The sequence below is a fragment of the Nerophis ophidion genome, linkage group LG19, assembly GCF_033978795.1.
Source record: "Nerophis ophidion isolate RoL-2023_Sa linkage group LG19, RoL_Noph_v1.0, whole genome shotgun sequence".
Taxonomy (NCBI): Eukaryota; Metazoa; Chordata; class Actinopteri; order Syngnathiformes; family Syngnathidae; genus Nerophis; species Nerophis ophidion.
Window position 1 is genome coordinate 41033632 of NC_084629.1, and position 20767 is coordinate 41054398.

General features: G+C 38.5%; 1 protein-coding gene across 1 annotated transcript in view; it reads left to right on the top strand.

Annotated features, from left to right (window-relative positions):
• chn1 (chimerin 1) overlaps nucleotides 1-20767 on the top strand; it is a 78893-nt gene that overhangs the window by 49192 nt on the left and 8934 nt on the right. The window contains exons 4-5 of the mRNA XM_061880007.1: nucleotides 15182-15355; nucleotides 17458-17535. Of these exons, the coding sequence (XP_061735991.1) occupies nucleotides 15182-15355; nucleotides 17458-17535 (252 nt within the window). The remainder of the gene's footprint in view (nucleotides 1-15181; nucleotides 15356-17457; nucleotides 17536-20767) is intronic.

Consider the following 20767-nt stretch of genomic DNA (forward strand, 5'->3'; position numbering starts at 1 on the left):
GTGAGAGCCGTATAAAATTTTTAACACTGAATACAACTGTCAGGTTCAAACACTGATAACATCTATTAAACAGACTAGAAGCAAGGAATTAAACAGACTGAATTAAATTTAGCTCAATGAGGAGAAACGCGTGGACCTGTACCCTTGTACAGTGTCGTCCCACGCTCTGACAACAGAATTCTACGCCTCTTTTATTTGGACTTTCCCTAAATACAACAACTAAATGCGTGCATCTCTTATTCTTTTTAATAACATTGTTATTCTGAAGGTAACCAATAACAAATAAAATACTTTTGAACATTAATGCGACTTCATGAACAGGTGCAATAGAAACGGATGGATGGATTAAAATGCATGAAAGTGTTTTATATTTTCATCGTTATTTTTAACACTGTGATTACCAGCGGAATTATTAATTACTTATCGTGTTAAGCAACGTCAAGTAAGATTTATCTGAGAGCCGGATGCGGTCATCAAAAGAGCCACATCTGGCTCGAGAGCCATAGGTTCCCTACCCCTGCATTAGAGTCTCAAAATGGCGGCACCAAGGCGTCCTTATAAAATGCCCAAGCCACTTTACAACTGTTATTACTAGGGATGCACCGATTAATCGGTAACCGAATATATTCGGCCGAATATGGCAAAAAAAAGCCACATTCGGCCTTCGGTGGAATGAGTCAAGAACAAGGCCGAATAGTGGCGTGTGACACAATTTTTTGACGCAGTGACGTTGGGATATGTTGTGTACCTGTATAAGTGTATGAGGTTACAAGCACACACTTATTGAGATTTAGTGGGGCCTCTGTTTACATTATTAGCCTGTTGTGTAGGCTACCTGTATAAGTGTATGAGGTTACAAGCACACACTTAATTGAGATTTACTTAAGCCTTCTGTTTACATTATTAGCCTGTTGTGTAGGCTACCTGTATAAGTGTATGAGGTTACAAGCACACACTTAATTGAGATTTACTTAAGCCTTCTGTTTACATTATTAGCCTGTTGTGTAGGCTACCTGTATAAGTGTATGAGGTTACAAGCACACAATTAATTGAGATTTACTTGAGCCTTCTGTTTACATTATTATCATATCTACTGTGGCTAAGCAGACTTTTGCCAAAAGGACAATAATTCATTTGTTGTGGGTATATCCACTTTAATGCACTTTATTTTTTTTTTTGGAATGCATGTTTTGTTTGAAGGCCTAATATAAATGAAAAACTGTGTGCTTTTTTTTTGAAAAGCAAAGGCTACTGGAATATTAAAGAAATGTCAATATTCAATAAAAAATACTTTATTTGAAAAACATGTCTAAATATTTATTCTAGGCTATTTATGCAATATAAAAAAAATTGTGAAAAACTGGGTTCCCTCCGGGTACTCCGGCTTCCTCCCACTTCCAAAGACATGCACCTGGGGATAGGTTGATTGGCAACACTAAATGGTCCCTAGTGTGTGAATGTGAGTGTGAATGTTGTTTGTCTATCTGTGTTGGCCCTGCGATGAGGTGGCGACTTGTCCAGGGTGTACCCCGCCTTCCGCCCGATTGTAGCTGAGATAGGCACCAGCGCCCCCCGCGACCCCGAAAGGGAATAAGCGGTAGAAAATGGATGGATGGATGCATTCATTATTCGGTATTCGGCTTCGGCCAAGCGTTTAAGTTTTATTCGGCTTCGGCCACAAATTTTCATTTCGGTGCATCCCTAGGAGACTGATGTATAACACATGTGTATACAATTTTTTCTCTGTGTAATAATCCATCCATCCATTTCCTACCGCTTATCTGGGTTTGGGTCGCGGGGGCAGCAGCAAAAGCGATCCCGTCCATCGCTGCTTGCAGCTTCGATTGTTCTTGCCTCTCATAAAGATGTGCAATTCCCTTTTAAATGGAATATTTGACTTTATTTCTTCAAAATAATTTATATTTATAGCTGCGTCTTAATCATCACCTGATAATGGATTGCGCCATGCTCGACTATTCTCCCACAACTCACTGTTTTTTTTTTGTCTTCAAGAAAAAACACTTCTCTCATCACTTTGTCAAATGCTGCTAATGCTTCTGTCTCACTGCAAATGTTCAAATCCGTGTCTCGCTGTGAAGCCTGTTGGATGCGATATCGATGAAACAAAGTGTGTCACGCTAATACAGTACACGCCGTGGACCTCGATTGTTGATGCTCCCCTTTTTGAAAGCTCCACAGCCATCGAATAAAAGAGGCATGTGTTTCCAGTCTGCATTTATAGAGCCTTTCATTCCCGCTTCCCTCCCCAACACAGTTACCCGGAATCTAGGGCACCAAAGTCTCTCATGGTGCTCAGATTTGCATAGCAAAAAAAAGGTGCTCCGACACCCCCTTTCCAGCTTTTTGTAGGAGCTCAACTGTTTTGGCCTGACGCCAGGGAGGCAGCCTTTGCTGGGTGCTTGTTGTGCCACATTTCCTCATCATTGTATACCCTCATTCAACCCCCCCACCCCCACCTCTACAGTCTCATCCCATCATGCCCGCGAAGCAAAACAAAGCTGGCATGTCTCTTTAATGAGGTGCCGAGCTCGGAGCGTGGGGAAGCAGCTCGGTTTCCACATAAATTAAAATGCGGCCTCTCCCACAGTTTGGTCGCACAGCTCGGTGTTTAGATTGATGAAATATTCATTATTTATTTCAACAAAAATCACCCTCCGCAAACACGAGTGTGGGTCAAACAATGTGAGAGAAATAAGCCTCCATTAAACTGTAGCTGGGCTTCACGGTGGCAGAGGGGTTAGTGCGTCTGCCTCACAATACGAAGGTCCTGCAGTCCTGGGTTCAAATCCAGGCTCGGGATCTTTCTGTGTGGAGTTTGCATGTTCTCCCCGTGAATGCGTGGGTTCCCTCCGGGTACTCCGGCTTCCTCCCACCTCCAAAGACATGCACCTGGGGATAGGCCCCTCCCACCTCCAAAGACATGCACCTGGGGATAGGCCCCTCCCACCTCCAAAGATATGCACCTGGGGATAGGCCCCTCCCACCTCCAAAGACATGCACCTGGGGATAGTAGGCCCCTCCCACCTCCAAAGACATGCACCTGGGGATAGGCCCCTCCCACCTCCAAAGACATGCACCTGGGGATAGGCCCCTCCCACCTCCAAAGACATGCACCTGGGGATAGGCCCCTCCCACCTCCAAAGACAAGCACCTGGAGATAGACTCCTCCCACCTCCAAAGACATGCACCTAGGGATAGGCCCCTCCCACCTCCAAAGACATGCACCTAGGGATAGGCCCCTCCCACCTCCAAAGACATGCACCTAGGGATAGGCCCCTCCCACCTCCAAAGACATGCACCTGGGGATAGGCCCCTCCCACCTCCAAAGACATGCACCTGGAGGTAGACTCCTCCCACCTCCAAAGACATGCACCTAGGGATAGGCCCCTCCCACCTCCAAACACATGCACCTGGAGATAGACTCCTCCCACCTCCAAAGACATGCACCTAGGGATAGGCCCCTCCCACCTCCAAAGACATGCACCTGGGGATAGGTTGATTGGCAACACTAAATGGTCCCTAGTGTGTGAATGTTGTCTGTCTATTTGTGTTGGCCCTGCGATGAGGTGGCGACTTGTCCAGGGTGTACCCCGCCTTCCGCCCGATTGTAGCTGAGATAGGCGCCAGCGCCCCCCGCGACCCCAAAAGGGAATAAGCGGTAGAAAATGGATGGATGGATAAACTGTAGCCTCTACGCCAGGAGTGTCCAAAGTGTGGGCCATTTGCGGCCCGCAGGTCATTTTTTACCGGCCCCACGGCACATTTTAACAATACGATTGAATAATGTTTAATACGTAAAAGTGATACAAACGAGCAAACAGGTGAAATGTAACAAGAAAATGTTGCAATGTTTACTCTAATAAGTAGGGCTGGGCAACGATTAAAAATTTTAATCGAAGTTAATCGCACTATTTCTCCGATTAATCGCGATTAACTGCATTGTATACGCAAAGCCCAATAATGAATTCAAAAGTAGTGTGTAGTGCACCTTTATTGGAATATTCTCCCACATGAACAAAAGCGCCAAAACATTTGTTGTGCAAACACAATTTAAATCAGTCCTTGTTAAACAGTAGCAGTTAAATAGCATATTTTATGAAAATCAACTCCAAAAATGTAAATACAAACATTTAAGCTTATTGCCACTGCCAGGGTATTTAAGTTATCCTGTTTGTTATGGAAAATAAATATAATCTACATACAAATCTCTGAGCCGCAATCATAACATCTGAACAGGCAATTTCTGAGGTAACAGCAGAAACATTTTTTTTATCAGGGATCTTATGTTTAAAAAAACTATATTATAGGTAGTGGGCTGTTTTAGGGAATTTTTGATCAAATTATCTGTAGTAGCAATATTAATAATGTTGTGTTTATTCTGCGTAGTGCACTTAAAATAATTATGACCATATCTAGGAATTGATATGATGGGAATTTTCCGATTGTTTGCTTGGTGCTTTGATAAACTGAACGCATATACATGGTACTATATTGTGATGTTATGAGCCAGGGAAAAAAAGAACTACCCTACCCAGCATGCAACAGGAGTGAGGAGCATGCGCGGTAGCCCGGTATAGGTTGTGTCGCCATGACGGCATCTTGTATGTTGTGATATGCACGCTCTGAAAGCAAACGTTAAGAACTCAGCCAACACTCCTGGTCTGCATTATTCATAAATAGACAGACAACACATATACTCCGCTGCTTCACAGGCCGCTGGATGTAGCCGGCAAAGTATTCCCATGCTAGCTAGCCGGTCTAGCAAGCACGCCTCACTCAGTCCAAAACGGCCCGATCTATCCACATCCAGAATTGTCTGGCGGTCGTAAGTGATCCCGGAGTGACCACGCTGTAAGCCAGCCAGGAAATTTGCAGAATTGTCCGGTATTTTTGCCAAATGTTCCATCTTTACCAAGAGCCCCTCGACGCCGAAGAATATCCAGCCGACGCCATCTTGTTAAGAAAAGGCGTTAACAAAATAAAAGCATGTAAACAACATACGCAAATGTGCGATAAAATAATTGTCGGCATTAATAGATTGATGAGTTAACTCGTAATTAACGCATTAATTTCCCCACCCCTACTAATAACACAAAGCTGCCATGCAGGCTGTTTCTTTCTTTAAAAAATAATAATGAATCAAAATCAATGTCATTATGAATTATTCTGTGAAGACTCTTCTTCGGCATGGTAATGCCGGTGTTGTTTTCCCGAGGATGCGTCGAAGCGGAACACAGCAAAGGTAAGATATAAGGTATTTATTAAATAATAAAAGGCTAGGAACAAAAACACTGGTGTAAAGAGAAGGCAAACCAAAAACGCTAGTATGAGAACTAGGAAGTAAAAGTAAACAACTAAGCTGGCACGAAGGCACACAAAAAACAGAAAAACAATTCCTCAGCATGTGAGCTGGAAATAAACGAATGGCTTAGCGTAAAAGCTAGCGAGAATATACATACAAAGATGAAGTTCGAGAGTCGTCACTGTTGCTCGTGGGCAAATTAGGATCCGAGAATGAGTGAACAGAAAAGGCGAGCTTAAATAGGAGGGTGAAAATTAGTAGCAGGTGTGCGGGGCGAGACTAACAGGTGGACTGATGAGTGATCATGGTGACAAAGCAAACAGGAGATAAGGAGTCGGAGAAATATACAAAATAGAAAAATAAATAGTGTAGATCTGAGCAGCAGATCGCAACATATTCACCTATTCAAGGCTACAATTACGTCACGTTACATTTTCCACTTTGAGATATTTTTGGGGGGAAAAATGTTGCATATTTTGTGTTTGCCATATAAAAAACTGAGCTGTTTTTTAAAGAGGGGCCTAAAATGAACAAACAAAAACCATAAACAACATTAAAACTTATAACTGACGGATAGATCTGAAGTTTATCTCGAGATTATTGTGTTAAAAGTAAACAGTAAAAAAAAAAAAAATGTATTTTCTAACACTTTAATGAGTAGGACCCTTTTGGATCCCTAATTATTTTAGTGTGATTTGTGTCAGAATTGGTTTGTGGCGAACCCCAAGATGCAGAGATGGAGGCAGGCATGGAGTGAGAAAACATGATTTAATTTAAATACTAAGACAAAAACAAACAAAGGGTACAAACAAAAAGGCTTGGCGTGGAAGCTAGCATTTATAGTGCAGGAAGCAGAAGTCGTACATGTAATATGAAAACAAAATTGGAAGCCGGGAACAAAAAACAGTAGGCTACAAACATTTAACAAAATATAGCTTACCGCAGCCCTGCGATGAGGTGGCGACTTGTCCAGGGTGTACCCTGCCTTCCGCCCGATTGTAGCTGAGATAGGCGCCAGCGCCCCCCGCGACCCCGAAAGGGAATAAGCGGTAGAAAATGGATGGATGGATAGCTTACCGCTACGTTGCAAAGATACGACATGACACGACAAGAGCGACAAGAAGTGACATCCAAAAGAGCGACAAGAAGTGACATCGACAAGAGCGACAATAATCCAGCCCTGACTGGAAGACAATGCAGGTACAAATAGGAGCGGGCTGATTGACACCAGGTGTGGCCAGGTGCCAATCAGCCGCAGCTGAGGGGAAACAAAGCACTCATGGAGACAAACAGGAAGCTGAACCAAAATAAGAGTGCTGACAGGAACTAAGGACAGGAAACACTAAACACAGAGGAGAAACTAAAACACAAACAAACTGTCAGTGGCAAGCCTGACAATTTGTTTTTTAATGTCATTGCTCCAAAAATAATAATGAATTAATGGTGTTGGGAGTTATTGACCTTTTTAATGCTCCAATTATTATATAATCTCAAATATTCCACTTTGAAAAATTATTGGGTGAAAATATTGCATATTTTGTGATTTTTCCATTAAAAAAACTGTTTTTTTAGTGACAAAAAGAGCATACAACTTAAATCTTTAAAATCATTATATTGACAGACAGTCAATATAATTTGATGTAGAGCAGGGGTCACCAACACAGTGCCCGCGGGCACCAGGTCGCTCGTAAGGACCAGATGAGTCGCCCGCTGGCCTGTTCGAAAAATAGCTCAAATAGCAGCACTTACCAGTGAGCTGCTTCTATTTTTTTAAATTGTATTTATTTACTAGCAAGCTGGTCTCGCTTTGCTCGGTTTTTAATTCTAAGAGAGACAAAACTGAAATAGAATTTGAAAATCCAAGAAAATATTTTAAAGACTTGGTCTTCACTTGTTTAAATAAATTCATTTATTTTTTTACTTTGCTTCTTATAACTTTCAGAAAGACAATTTTAGAGAAAAAATACAACCTTAAAAATGATTTTAGTATTTTTAAACACATATACCTTTTTACCTTTTAAATTCCTTCCTCTTCTTTCCTGACAATTTAAATCAATGTTCAAGTAAATGTATTTTTTTATTGTAAAGAATAATAAATACATTTTTATTTAATTCTTCATTTTGCTTGTTTTTCGAAGAAGAATATTTGTGAAATATTTCTTCAAATGTATTATGATTAAAACTCCCAAAAAATATTCTGGCAAATGTAGAAAATCTGTAATAACAAATTTAAATCTTATTTAAAAGTACTTTCAATTTCTTTTAAATTTTTTGTTCTGGAAAATCTAGAAGAAATAATGATTTGTCTTTGTTAGAAATATATCTCGGTGCAATTTGTTATATATTCTAACAAAGTACAGATTGGATTTTAACCTATTTAAAACATGTCATCAAAATTCTAAAATTAATCTTAATCAGGAAAAATTACTAATGATGTTCCATAAATTATTTTTTTAATTTTTTCAGAAAGATTCGAATTAGCTAGTTTTTCCCTTCGTTTTTTCGGTTGAATTTTGAATTTTAAAAAGTCGAAATTGAAGATAAACTATGTTTCAAAATTAAATATTCATTTTGTAAGTGTTTTTTTCATCATTAATTCTCTACAAAAAACCTTCCATAAAAGGAAAAAAATGTACCACAGAATGACCGACAGAAATACCCATTTTTTAATATATATAGATTTATTTATTGAAGGTAAATTGAGCAAATTAGCTATTTCTGGCAATTTATTTAAGTGTGTATCAAACTGGTAGCCCTTGGCATTAATCAGTACCCAAGAAGTAGCTCTTGCTTTCAAAAAGGTTGGTGACCCCTGCATTAGAGATTTAAAACTTGAATAATGATTAAAAAAATAATACCGAATAATGTCAAATTTTTTATAATTTTTTGACCAAAACCCTTTGGGGTCCCTGAGATCAAGCCTGAGTGGAAGCCGAAATGTATATTTTTTATAAATATATTGAATTGTATTTTTTAATTAAAAATATCACTTGCTTTGATTTTTCATGGTGCGGCCCTCAGTGGATAAAGTTTGGACACCCCTGCTCTTCGCCATAGCAACCAGCCAAAATGCTGACAGGGCAGTAAAACCCAATCCCCAGCCTGCTGGTGTCTCTTTGCCGCCCTCACCCACCCCACCTGAGACCTATGAGGCACACATGGACACAAGCCTCCATTACACAGGCTGTCACATATCTTTAAGAGAATCATCTCTTAAGGTAATTACATTTCTGCACCAATGCATATCAATGCTGAGACCTTTTCTCCTGGGACTCGTCTTAATCTAAATAATGCCTTCAGGTTCTGCATGGAGTAGCTGCCTCAGTGGAAATTGAAAGGCAGAATTTTTTTTGGGTGGGAGTTGGACTTTAAACAGGGATGGGGAGGGAGGGGGGTAAAAAAAACCTCTCTGAAATTAGAGAGGACTAAAAAGATCTAAGAGCTGGAGGAGTTGCTCCATTTTAGTCTGTGAAAGTAGGTCTGGTGTCGCCCGCAGCGGCTGAATTGCTGCTTCCGCTGCCATTGTGCTGCACGAGCTTGGATTTGAGAGCAGAGAGAAAAAGAACAGAGCGCACCAGCGGCGGCGTTCTCATCCTTGCTTAGTGTTTCGCATCCGCCTGCGCTACAAAGCCGCAGTGGAGTCTCTTCTTTTTTATTTTTTCATTCGGTCCAGAAAAAAACAGAAGTGTGGGATACTTCTCTCGTTGCCTTATTTGTATTTTGACTTTATGAAATGTATTTATTAGGGGTGGGCAAATTAATGCGTTAATTACGCGTTAACTCATCAATCTATTAACGCCGACAATTATTTTATCGCACATTTGCGTATGTTGTTTACATGCTTTTATTTTGTTAACGCCTTTTCTTAACAAGATGGCGTCGCCCGGCGTCGAGGGGCTCTTGGTAAAGATGGAACATTTGGCAAAAATACCGGACAATTCTGCAAATTTCCTGGCTGGCTTACAGCGTGGTCACTCCGGGATCACTTACGACCGCCAGACAATTCTGGATGTGGATAGATCGGGCCGTTTTGGACTGAATGAGGCGTGCTTGCTAGCATGGGAATACTTTGCCGGCTACATCCAGCGGCCTGTGAAGCAGCGGAGTATATGTGTTGTCTGTCTATTTATGAATAATGCAGACCAGGAGTGTTGGCTGAGTTCTTAACGTTTGCTTTCAGAGCGTGCATATCACAACATACAAGATGCCGTCATGGCGACACAACCTATACCGGGCTACCGCGCATGCTCCTCACTCCTGTTGCATGCTGGGTAGGGCAGTTCTTTTTTTCCCTGGCTCATAACATCACAATATAGTACCATGTATATGCGTTCAGTTTATCAAAGCACCAAGCAAACAATCGGAAAATTCCCATCATATCTATTCCTAGATATGGTCATCATTATTTTAAGTGCACTACGCAGAATAAACACAACATTATTAATATTGCTACTACGGATAATTTGATCAAAAATTCCTTAAAACAGCCCACTACCTATAATATAGGTTTTTTAAACATAAGATCCCTGATAAAAAAAATGTTTCTGCTGTTACCTCAGAAATTGCCTGTTCAGATGTTATGATTGTGGCTCAGAGATTTGTATGTAGATTATATTTATTTTCCATAACAAACAGGACTGATTTAAATTGTGTTTGCACAACAAATGTTTTGGCGCTTTTGTTCATGTGGGAGAATATTCCAATAAAGGTGCACTACACACTACTTTTGAATTCATTATCGGGCTTTGCGTATACAATGCAGTTAATCGCGATTAATCGGAGAAATAGTGCGATTAACTTCGATTAAAATTTTTAATCGTTGCCCAGCCCTAGTATTTATATTATCATTTGGTGCAGCAGGAGGGGATAGAAAGAGAAAAAAGAGGAAGACAGAGAGGGAAATTGTGGGGTCAAGAGGGGGATGAGACAGAGAGACAAAAACAACAACAACAATAGAGCGACATCAGCAAACAGGATATGTACAAATATGATGGTAAAAGTGATAGCAAAGAAGCAGTTAGTGCAGGGGTAGGGAACCTGCGGCTCTCGAGCCAGATGTGGCTCTTTTGATGACTGCATCTGGCTCTCAGATAAATCTGAGCTGACATTACTTAACACGATAAGTAATAAATGATTCCGCTGGTAATCACAGGGTTAAAAATAACGTTCAAAATTAAAAACATTCTCATGCATTTTATTCCATCAATCCATGAAGTCGCATTAATGGTAAGAAGTATTTCATTTATTATTTGTTAGCTTCAGAATCACAATGTTTTTAAAAAGAAGAAGAGACTTATTATACTCCAAAAATGTTAGTCTAACTTAAAAATGCGCACATTTAGTTGTATTCAGTGTTAAAAAATATTGGTAACACTTTAGTATGGGGAACATATTCTAAGTAACAAAGACTTAATTAAGAGTTATTTGGACACTAGTGGACCATATAAGGGTTAGGGGTACTAATAAGCAATCATTCTGAGGTTATAAGGGAAGACTCTTAGTTATTGGCTTACTGCTTGTAAAATAAGGCCATGCAGAAAAAAGCATTAATAAGTACTTAAAAAGGACTAATTAAGAGCCAATATGTTACGAATTTGCATGTTAATAAGCAACTAATTAATGGTGAATATGTTCCCCCTATCAAAGTATTACCAAAATATAATATGACTCTCACGGAAATACGTTTTTAAGATATTTGGCCTTCTTGACTCTCTCAGCCAAAAAGGTTCCCGACCCTTGAGTTAGTGAATTAAATAATAAAACAGAAATGACAATGAGCATTTTTACAGTACAAATGGAGCAATACAAAAACCAATAGAAATATCACCATTGATCATGAACAATACCAATAATCGACCTCTATTATCAACAATACAGTTCAAATGCAACAATACATGTACGTAATGATAACTACACATACAAAAGAAAGAAGAAAAATGGAGGTAAGAACAAGAATCCAGCTATATTAAGCTTGTAGATTGTTATAGTAACAATAGGTTAAGCTTGGTCAGTGTGGCATGTGTTACCCAGTTTACCCTAGGGCAACAATGTTAATTTATGTTTGATGAAACGTGATTATGTGCGTGAGTGTATGTATTTATGTATGTATGTATATGTACAGTATGTGTATACGTATGTTTGTAGAGTGAACATATATGTACATGTATGTGTACATGTGTTTGTACAGTGAATGTATATGTACATGTATGTGTATATGTATGTTTTTAGAGTGAATGTATATGTACAGTAAGTGTATATGTATGTTTGTACAGTGAATGTACATGTATGTGTATATGTATGTTTGTACAGTGAATGTGTATGTACAGTATGTGTATATGTATGTTTGTAGAGTGAAAGTATATGTACAGTATGTTTGTACAATGAATGTACATGTATGTGTATATGTATGTTTGTACAGTTAATGTATATGTACAGTATGTGTATATGTATGTTTGTACAGTGAATGTGTATGTACAGTATGTGTATATGTATTTTTGTACAGTGAATGTGTATGTACGGTATGTGTATATGTATGTTTGTACAGTGAATGTATATGTACATGTATGTGTATATGTATGTTTGTAAAGTGAATGTATATGTACATGTATGTGTATATGTATGTTTTTAGAGTGAATGTATATGTACAGTAAGTGTATATGTATGTTTGTACAGTGAATGTACATGTATGTGTATATGTACGTTTGTACAGTGAATGTGTATGTACAGTATGTGTATATGTATGTTTGTAGAGTGAAAGTATATGTACAGTATGTTTGTACAATGAATGTACATGTATGTGTATATGTATGTTTGTACAGTTAATGTATATGTACAGTATGTGTATATGTATGTTTGTACAGTGAATGTGTATGTACAGTATGTGTATATGTATTTTTGTACAGTGAATGTGTATGTACGGTATGTGTATATGTATGTTTGTACAGTGAATGTATTTGTAAATGTATGTTTGTAGAGTGAACATATATGTACATGTATGTGTACATGTGTTTGTACAGTGAATGTATATGTACATGTATGTGTATATGTATGTTTGTAGAGTGAATGTATATGTACATGTATGTGTATATGTATGTTTTTAGAGTGAATGTATATGTACAGTATGTGTATATGTATGTTTGTACAGTGAATGTATATGTACATGTATGTGTATATGTATGTTTGTACAGTGAATGTATATGTACATGTATGTGTATATGTATGTTTGTACAGTGAATGTATATGTACAGTTTGTGTATATGTATATTACTACAGTGAATGTATATGTACAGTATGTGTATATGTATATTTGTACAGTGAATGTGTGTGTACAGAATGTGTATATGTATGTTTGTACAGTGAATGTATTTGTATATGTATGTTTGTAGAGTGAACATATATGTACATGTATGTGTACATGTGTTTGTACAGTGAATGTATATGTATATGTATGTTTGTAGAGTGAACATATATGTACATGTATGTGTATATGTATGTTTGTAAAGTGAATGTATATGTACATGTATGTGTATATGTATGTTTTTAGAGTGAATGTATATGTACAGTAAGTGTATATGTATGTTTGTACAGTGAATGTATATGTACATGTATGTGTATATGTATGTTTGTAAAGTGAATGTATATGTACATGTATGTGTATATGTATGTTTTTAGAGTGAATGTATATGTACAGTAAGTGTATATGTATGTTTGTACAGTGAATGTACATGTATGTGTATATGTATGTTTGTACAGTGAATGTGTATGTACAGTATGTGTATATGTATGTTTGTAGAGTGAAAGTATATGTACAGTATGTTTGTACAATGAATGTACATGTATGTGTATATGTATGTTTGTACAGTTAATGTATATGTACAGTATGTGTATATGTATGTTTGTACAGTGAATGTGTATGTACAGTATGTGTATATGTATTTTTGTACAGTGAATGTGTATGTACGGTATGTGTATATGTATGTTTGTACAGTGAATGTATTTGTAAATGTATGTTTGTAGAGTGAACATATATGTACATGTATGTGTACATGTGTTTGTACAGTGAATGTATATGTACATGTATGTGTATATGTATGTTTGTAGAGTGAATGTATATGTACATGTATGTGTATATGTATGTTTTTAGAGTGAATGTATATGTACAGTATGTGTATATGTATGTTTGTACAGTGAATGTATATGTACATGTATGTGTATATGTATGTTTGTACAGTGAATGTATATGTACATGTATGTGTATATGTATGTTTGTACAGTGAATGTATATGTACAGTTTGTGTATATGTATATTACTACAGTGAATGTATATGTACAGTATGTGTATATGTATATTTGTACAGTGAATGTGTGTGTACAGAATGTGTATATGTATGTTTGTACAGTGAATGTATTTGTATATGTATGTTTGTAGAGTGAACATATATGTACATGTATGTGTACATGTGTTTGTACAGTGAATGTATATGTACATGTATGTGTATATGTATGTTTGTAGAGTGAACATATATGTACATGTATGTGTATATGTATGTTTGTAGAGTCAATGTATATGTACATGTATGTGTATATGTATGTTTGTAGAGTGAATGTATATGTACATGTATGTGTATATGTATGTTTGTAGAGTGAACATATATGTACATGTATGTGTATATGTATGTTTGTAGAGTGAACATATATGTACATGTATGCGTATATGTATGTTTGTAGAGTGAATGTATATGTACATGTATGTGTATATGTATGTTTGTAGAGTGAATGTATATGTACATGTATGTGTATATGTATGTTTGTACAGTGAATGTATATGTACATGTATGTGTATATGTATGTTTTTAGAGTGAATTTATATGTACAGTATGTGTATATGTATGTTTGTACAGGGAATGTACATGTATGTGTATATGTATGTTTATACAGTGAATGTATATGTACATGTATGTGTATATGTATGTTTTTAGAGTGAATTTATATGTACAGTATGTGTATATGTATGTTTGTACAGGGAATGTACATGTATGTGTATATGTATGTTTTTAGAATGAATTTATATGTACAGTATGTGTATATGTATGTTTGTACAGGGAATGTACATGTATGTGTATATGTATGTTTTTAGAGTGAATTTATATGTACAGTATGTGTATATGTATGTTTGTACAGGGAATGTGTATGTACAGAATGTGTATATGTATGTTTGTACAGTGAATGTGTATGTACGGTATGTGTATGTTTGTAGAGTGAATGTATATGTACATGTATGTGTACATGTGTTTGTCCAGTGAATGTACATGTATGTGTATATGTATGTTTGTAGAGTGAATGTATATGTACATGTATGTGTATATGTATGTTTGTACAGTGAATGTATATGTACAGTATGTTTATGGTTGTACAGTGAATGTACATGTATGTGTATATGTATGTTTGTACAGTGAATGTACATGTATGTGTATATGTATGTTTGAGTTTCAGTGGAGTCTCTTCAGCAGGGTGGTTGCACCCATTATGGCTATGTTATTATTATTTGCTGTCATTTTTTTATACTGGTATTATTATTTAATGCGGGCCAACAACTATGGACTGAGTTTGTCACTTTACATGTCAGAGGAAGGGTCTTAATGATTGATTGAGAAAAAAAGGTCCTTTGTTGTTGTTTTTTCAATAAAGCCGCCAATGAATTCAGACTGGAATTTTCATCAACACAATAGCTAAATGAGGTTACTGAACTGAAGTAATTTGTCAACACAATCTTATTATGCTTGACAAAGAACCGTGACAAAGAGGTAAACAAAGAGTTTTTTCCGCTGTTTCACGACCTGCCGGCGTTCTGTCTTGCAGACTGCGGCGTGAACGTCCACAAGCAATGTTCCTCTCTGGTCGCCAACAACTGCAAGCCCAGCCTGAGACACATCCGCAAAGTGTACAGCTGCGACCTCAGCACCTTGGTGAAGGCTCACAACACGGCGCGGCCCATGGTGGTGGACATGTGCATACGCGAGATCGAGTCCAGAGGTGAGCGTCTTTTTCAAATGTGTTGGCGCCAGAGGTGGGTAGTAACGCGCTACATTTACTCCGTTATATCTACTTGAGTAACTTCTGGGAGAAATTGTACTTCTAGGAGTAGTTTTAATGCAACATACTTTTACTTAAGTATGTTTATAGAGAAGAAACGCTACTTTTACTCCGCTCCATTTATCTACTTTCAGCTCTGTTAATGCACACTTTGTTCGTTTTGATTTGTCAGACAGAACTTATGCTGTGTTCCAAACTTAAATTTGGAACAAAGTATCATCGTTTTCACAGCTTTTAGGTTGTTAGAGGTAGAGTGTTTTAATTTAGAGTTCTAAATCTTTTTTAATGGCACAAAGAGCAGGTCAGGTATTGAGAAACATTTATGAATAAAAAACTTAGCCAATAGAATAATGAGCTTGCAAAGGTAAAATTCATTTTCAATTTTTTTTTCAATACAGTGTAAAACCAAATATATATTATTTAATATGTACAGTGGGGCAAAAAAAGTATTTAGTCAGCCAGCGATTGTGCAAGTTCTCCCACTTCAAATGATGACAGAGGTCTGTAATTTTCATCATAAGTACACTTCAACTGTGAGAGACAGAATGAGAAGGAAAAAAACAGGAATTCACATTGTAGGAATTTTAAAGAATTTATTTCTAAATTATGGTGGAAAATAAGTATTTGGTCAACCAATCAAATCTCTCACTGATGGAAGGTTTTGGCTCAAAATCTCACGATACATGGCCCCTTTCATTCTTTCCTTAACACGGATCAATCGTCCTGTCCCCTTAGCAGAAAAACAGCCCCAAAGCATGATGTTTCCACCCCCATGCTTCACAGTAGGTGTGGTGTTCCTGGGATGCAACTCAGTATTCTTCTTCCTCCAAACACCACAAAATATTAAAATGCAGTACCACATGATCAGATAATAAAATGTCATAATACATAAAGAGCAACAACAAAGAACCAAAAGAATAATAATTACTTATGTTACATAAAAATGTTCATACCAAAGATAAAAATAGCAACATAAAAATATACATATATGTATATTTTCTCAAAAATAAAACAAAGAACCAATGGCTTAAAATGTACACATTAGTGTACCAAAGACAAACAATAGGTGACGAAAAAAGACCATCCATCCATTTTCTACTGCTTATCCCATAAATATAAAAAAATAGGCATTGCCAAATCAAATTGCCACTCCACCTCAACTTAAAGACAGCATAAGTTCATTTTAGACTGTTAATAATAAATAGGTTAGAGTTTTTCATACCTATCATTGTTGTCTGTCTGCGTAATTTTAGATGATCAAGCTTTTGTAACACTACACACTACAAAATAAAAGTTTGTATGGGATCAATATCGGTCTCGGCTAATTTTCAAGACTCCGATATCGTATTATTGGGGGTGCATTAGTGCCCAAGGCATGGGTAACTTGCACATCAGTGAAGGCACCATTAATGCTGAAAGGTACATACAGGTTTTGGAGCAACATATGTTGTCATCCGAGCAACGTTATCATGGACGCCCCTGCTTATTTCAGCAAGACGATGCCAAGCCACGTGTTACAACAGCGTGGCTTCGTAGTAAAACAGTGCGGGTACTAGACTGTCCTGCCTGCAGTCCAGATTGAAAATGTGTGGCACAAAATGAAGGATAAAATAGCAGAAGGGAGACTGTTGAATAACTTAAGTTGTACATCAAGCAAGAATGGGAACAAATTCCACCTAAAAAGATTCAAAAATGTGTCTCCTCAGTTCCCAAACGTTTACTGAGTGTTCTTAAAAGGAAAGGCCATGAAACACAGTGGTAAAAATGCCCCTTTGCCAACTTCTTTGCAATGTGTTGCTGCCATTAAACTCCAAGTTAATGATTATTTGCAATAAAAAATTAAGTTTCTCAGTGTGAACATGAAATATCTTGTATTTGCAGTCTATTCAATTGAATATAAGTTAAAAGGATTTCCAACTCATTGTATTCTCTTTGTATTTACCATTTACCCAACGTGACAACTTCACTGCTTTTGGCTTTTGTACTTCATTGCTCTACGTCCCTTGTGGCAGTGTGGTGATATCTATGTTCTACCCCCCTAGGACTGAAGTCTGAAGGCCTCTACAGAATATCTGGATTCAGCGACTCGGTGGAGGAAGTCAAGATGGCGTTCGACAAAGGTTTGCCTTCTTTTTCTGTTGATAAAAACACTGCGTGTGGAGACAACTGCTTGTGTTGACATGATGGGCGGCCGTCACTTCTGATTAATGAGAGTGACGCTTATTGGAGGAATAATGTCCCTGGAGGAGTGACGTGTCCCTCACATGCAGCGTCAAAACAACACCTGGGGTGGGAGTAATGCGACTGCAGTGTTTTGCAACCTTTTCTGAGAAAAAGGCACATTTTTTTCATTGAAAAAATGAAACTCGGCAGCCGATATTGACGATAAAAAGTCATTTGTCACATTGAATTGGTGACGAACCCAAAGATGCAGAGAGGGCGGCAGGCATAGTGCAGGAAAACATAATTTAAAGGGGAACATTATCACCGGACCTATTTAAGCGTCAATTTATACCTTGAAGACAATATGTTTTTTTAACCGATTTCCGAACTCTGAAAGGGTGAATTTGGCGATTTAAGCGCCTTTCAATTGTTGGCTGTCGCAGCGATGACCTTTCACCCGTGACGTCACTACGTGAAGCAATCCTCCATTTTCTCAAACACATTACGCACACCAAGTCAAATCAGCTCTGTCATTTTCCGTTTTTTCGACTGTTTTCCTTACTTTGGAGACATCATGCCTCGTCGGTGTATTGTCAGAGGGTGTAACAACTCGAACAGGGACAGATTCAAGTTGACTTACGTGGAGTGTGCATCTATTAGCACTGCATGCTAATCGATGCTAACATGCTATTTAGGCTAGCTGTATGTACATATTGCATCCTTATGCCTCATTTGTAGCTGTATTTGCATCCAGCCTTTCCCTCCACCCACATTTAATGCCAAACAAACACATACAATCGACGGATTCAAGTTGCACCAGTTGTCAAAAGATGCAAAAGTCCCTCGTTTGTTCTGCACATTTTACCGACGATAGTGATGCTACGACAGAGATGTGTGGATATCCTGCCACACTCAAAGCAGATGCATTTCCAACGATAAAGTCAACAAAATCACAAAGGTGAGTTTTGTTGATGTTATTGACTTATGTGCTCAGCAGACATATTTGGTTACGGCATGACTGCCAGCTAATCGATGCTAACATGCTATTTAGGCTAGCGGTATGTACATTTGTAGCCATATTTGCATCCAGCCTTTCCCTCCACCCACATTTAATGCCAAACAAACACATACCAATCGACGGATTCAAGTTACTCCAGTGGTCAAAAGATGCAATCGTTGGTTAGAAGGCGATCGCCAAATAGCTTCAATAGCTATAGCTATAGCTATTGAGCGAATAGCTTCAATAGCTATAGCTATTGAGCGAATAGCTTCAATAGCTATAGCTATTGAGCGAATAGCTTCAATAGTTTCAGTTTCTTCTTCAATTTCGTTTTCGCTATCTGCCTCCACACTCCAACCATCCGTTTCAATACATGCGTAATCTGTTGAATCACTTACGCCGCTGAAATCCGAGTCTGAATCCGAGCTAATGTCGCTATATCTTTCTGTTCTATCCGCCATGTTTGTTTGTATTGGCGTCACGCAGTGACGTCACAGGAAAATGGACGGGTGGATTTACAGATAGCGAAAATCAGGCACTTTAAAGCCTTTTTTCGGGATATTCCATGATGGGTAAAATTTTGAAGTGTGAAGTGAAGTGAATTATATTTATATAGCGCTTTTCTCTAGTGACTCAAAGCGCTTTACATAGTGAAACCCAATATCTAAGTTACATTTAAACCAGTGTGGGTGGCACTGGGAGCAGGTGGGTAAAGTGTCTTGCCCAAGGACACAACGGCAGTGACTAGGATGGCGGAAGCGGGAATCGAACCTGCAACCCTCAAGTTGCTGGCACGGCCACTCTACCAACCGAGCTAAACCGAGCTAAAAACTTCGAAAAATAAAGTAAGCCACTGGGAACTGATTTTTATTGGTTTTAACCCTTCTGAAATTGTGATAATGTTCCCCTTTAATATCCAAAAATATAAGGCGAAACACAAACCAGAAAAACAGGAGACAGGAAACAGGAATAAGAATCCAATTCAAGGAAATACTGCACTTTATTTGTCGTTATTTATATATTCTGGATAAATGATGTGATAATGTTCATCAGTGTTGATGTTAATTTTCAATCTATCAAGATAAAACAATTGTTTCAAAATTTAATTACAGGATGTTATTCATGTAGTTTGATCATTTTCGTCGACTGATGCACTAACGTGTGGTTTATTTTGTACATATGTAGCATCGTCTACAAAGAATTGCTATTGCGACATCTGGTGGACACATTTAGAACAGCTGTCTTTTTTTTTTTCATTCAAACATTTCAGGGTCATTTTTATACTTTGCAAACTCATCCCGGTAAGGTTTATTCAGGTGTACTGGAGAGGAGGCTACGCCGGATAGTCGAACCTCGGATTCAGGAGGAACAATGTGGTTTTCGTTCTGGTCGTGGAACTGTGGACCAGCTCTATACTCTGGGCAGGGTTCTTGAGGGTGCATGGGGGTTTGCTCAACCAGTCTACATGTGCTTTGTGGACCTGGAGAAGGCATTGGACCGTGTCCCTCGGGAAGTCCTGTGGGGAGTGCTCAGAGAGTATGGGGTATCGGACTGTCTGATCAGTGCCAGAGCTTGGTCCGCATTGCCGGCAGTAAGTCGAACACATTTCCAGTGAAGGTTGGACTCCGCCAAGGCTGTCCTTTGTCACCAATTCTGTTCATAACTTTTATGGACAGAATTTGTAGGCGCAGTCAAGGCGTTGAGGGGTTCCGGTTTGGTGACCGCAGGATTAGGTCTCTGCTTTTTGCAGATGATGTGGTCCTGATGGCTTCATCCGACCGGGGTCTTCAGCTCTCGCTGGATCGGTTCGCAGCCGAGTGTGAAGCGACCGGAATGAGAATCAGCACCTCCATGGTTCTCGCCCGGAAAAGGGTGGAGTGCCATCTCCGGGTTGGAGAGGAGACCCTGCCCCAAGTGGAGGAGTTCAAGTACCTAGGAGTCTTGTTCACGAGTGGGGGAAGAGTGGATGGTGAGATCGACAGGCGGATCGGTGCGGCGTCTTCAGTAATGCGGACGTTGTACCGATCCGTTGTGGTGAAGAAGGAGCTGAGCCGGAAGGCAAAGCTCTCAATTTACCGGTCGATCTACGTTCCCATCCTCACCTATGGTCATGAGTTTTGGGTCATGACCGAAACGACAAGATCACGGGTACAAGCGGCCCAAATGAGTTTCCTGCTCTCCCTTAGAGA